We start from the raw sequence: 2,241 nt of genomic DNA on the forward strand, positions 1-2,241 counted from the left end.
GTGCTGTTCCTGCAGCAGCAGTTAACACAAGAGTAATCAAAGAAAACACATGCACAAGTTTCTAAGGTTTGTCTGTGTCATGTTCTTTTAACAGCTGCTTGAGTTAAGTGCATATGCATGTCTGCATAGGGTAAGTAATCAAGGTCTGCAGCACTTTAAGGCTTCAAGTCCACACTCCCCTTGGAACTCAATGTGAGAAATGTTTAAAAAACCGCTACAAAAAATAAAAACAAAAAATAAAAACAAAAAACAAAACTAATGTGCTCATCTGAACAAATACAAGGACAGGTTATCAACATCATGTTGGATTGCAATACCCAGAAGTGACCTATATTTGCTCTACAGATTAAAATTGGCAGATAAAATAAATAAAACACAGATCTAAACAAAAATATACTGGCTTGTTTTAGTACTATGCAATCAAGGTCTCCTAAAGGTCTTTTTGATTAAAAAGTTCAGTGGAAGCAGTCAATCCGATTGGACAACTCCCCATAGATTTAGTTTTGCATCCATGTCCATAATAGAGATTGGGATGATGGCTTCTTAAGCATAACTGTCATATCTGGAAGTAACATTTCAAGGTGTGAAACCAAATCAAAACAATTTATGGCATTTTCACCATACCACCTCTCTTTAAAAAAACACAGATCCAAACATTATGAATAGGGATTGCTGCGGTCTTTTTAAGGCTCATTCCAAGAACAGAATATAGCTTTCCACTGCTCAGCATTTAGGAGATTCATCTGGCACAGCTGGATCAATGTGGTGCTGGGGCAATGAAAGGTAGGTGTTTGTAGACTGTGAGTAACAATTTCTGACATCAATGTATGAAGCTGGGGCCATTATTATGGCATGCTCAGTTGGCATGCCATAGTTAATGAATGGTGGCTGTAAAAAAGGACCGGCAGTTGTAGCATTGTGCATAAACTGAGCATTTGGTGGACAACCCATGACAGGGAAAGATGGAGCCATTTTCATATACAAGTTGATATTTTCAGCTCCCAGAGAGCACAGATTTGGAGGACAGTTGCCCAGGGAACCACGGGGAGCAGAATTGGAGCTGGAACTAGAATGTCTTGAGACGTCTGTAGATGGTTCTGTATCCAAGAGTCGGCTTAGTGGCGCAGGCCCACCAAGTTGTGTTTCTTGCTCAGGTTTCAGACATCTGCAGCAGCACAATCCCACAAGTGAGCCCACAATGACAAAGGCTACAAAAACAGAGCCAACCAGAAGGAACGGTAGGTATGTAGGCACTGAAATAAAAAGAACAGATTGTACTCTTCCAGACACACATATATATGTTTAAATGGACTCTTTTGCACAGTATGGATTACTTTTGGAAATTGAGTGCAACATCTTTGTTACTGAACTTTCAAAAGGATATTACATACATCCAAATTATACACACATTTGTCAGTATTTATAGCAAGATAATTGAATATAGATAGATAAAGAATGTCATTTAGAATATCCTTAATAAAATATAACATCACATTCTAAAAAGTCCCCCTGCAATAACAGCTGTACACGGAGGATGGACACTTTCTAGGATTATTTGAACCCTGCATCTCAATAGTTCGGTCTAAACACTCTCAGGTGTATTACTTATGAAGGGCCAGTGAGTGCTAGTCCGGTCTTACCTGCAGCTGGCAGATCCATGCCGGAGACTCCTTCCCTGGACACCTCTTCCTTAGACTCGCTGGGACACAGTCCTTGGTCCAGCCGGGACTCACCGGCCGTACAGCAGTACCGCAGACTACATGAGCCGCAGCAGTAGGTGGCTTCCGAGGGGTCATAGCGCTCTGGGCACAGAAACCCTGAGTGCCAACCTCCGTAGTTATCAGTCCATCCATGGCAGTACTCTCCATTCTGCCCACAACAAGATCCAACAACAAGCACCAGCAGAAGAACCAGGGGACACATGGTGCGGCTTGCAGGGGTCTAGTGATGGCTACTTAGGGGGTAGAGGAGTTTTATCAGCTGCTCCAATGACCGCCTCCTCCCTTAGCGGGGAGTGTCCCATCACCTAACTTCCAGCCTCTCCCCTACCGCTACTTAACATATATGTGATCCACAGGTAATCTGATATATATAACCTGAATCTATGCAACTTCTAAAGTATATATGAATATAAAATAACCGGATACACTTTAAATATATTATAATATAGATAATAGTCACGTATTCTGGAGAAAAAAAAGTTTACTATTGGAAAAGTTAAATACAGATGTGTTTTGAAAA

General features: G+C 41.2%; 1 protein-coding gene across 1 annotated transcript; it reads right to left on the bottom strand.

The window, feature by feature from the left end:
* Positions 1-238: 238 nt before the first annotated feature.
* Positions 239-1,954, bottom strand: LOC142101605 (protein shisa-1-like). The gene is made up of 2 exons (XM_075186019.1): positions 1,641-1,954; positions 239-1,253 (listed from the first exon to the last, which is right to left on the bottom strand). The coding sequence occupies exons 1-2, from the start codon at positions 1,921-1,923 to the stop codon at positions 724-726; spliced, it is 813 nt and encodes a 270-aa protein (XP_075042120.1). The 5' UTR covers positions 1,924-1,954; the 3' UTR covers positions 239-723.
* Between the last annotated feature and the right edge of the window lie 287 nt (positions 1,955-2,241).

This window comes from Mixophyes fleayi, chromosome 9 (genome assembly GCF_038048845.1).
Source record: "Mixophyes fleayi isolate aMixFle1 chromosome 9, aMixFle1.hap1, whole genome shotgun sequence".
NCBI classification, from domain to species: Eukaryota; Metazoa; Chordata; class Amphibia; order Anura; family Limnodynastidae; genus Mixophyes; species Mixophyes fleayi.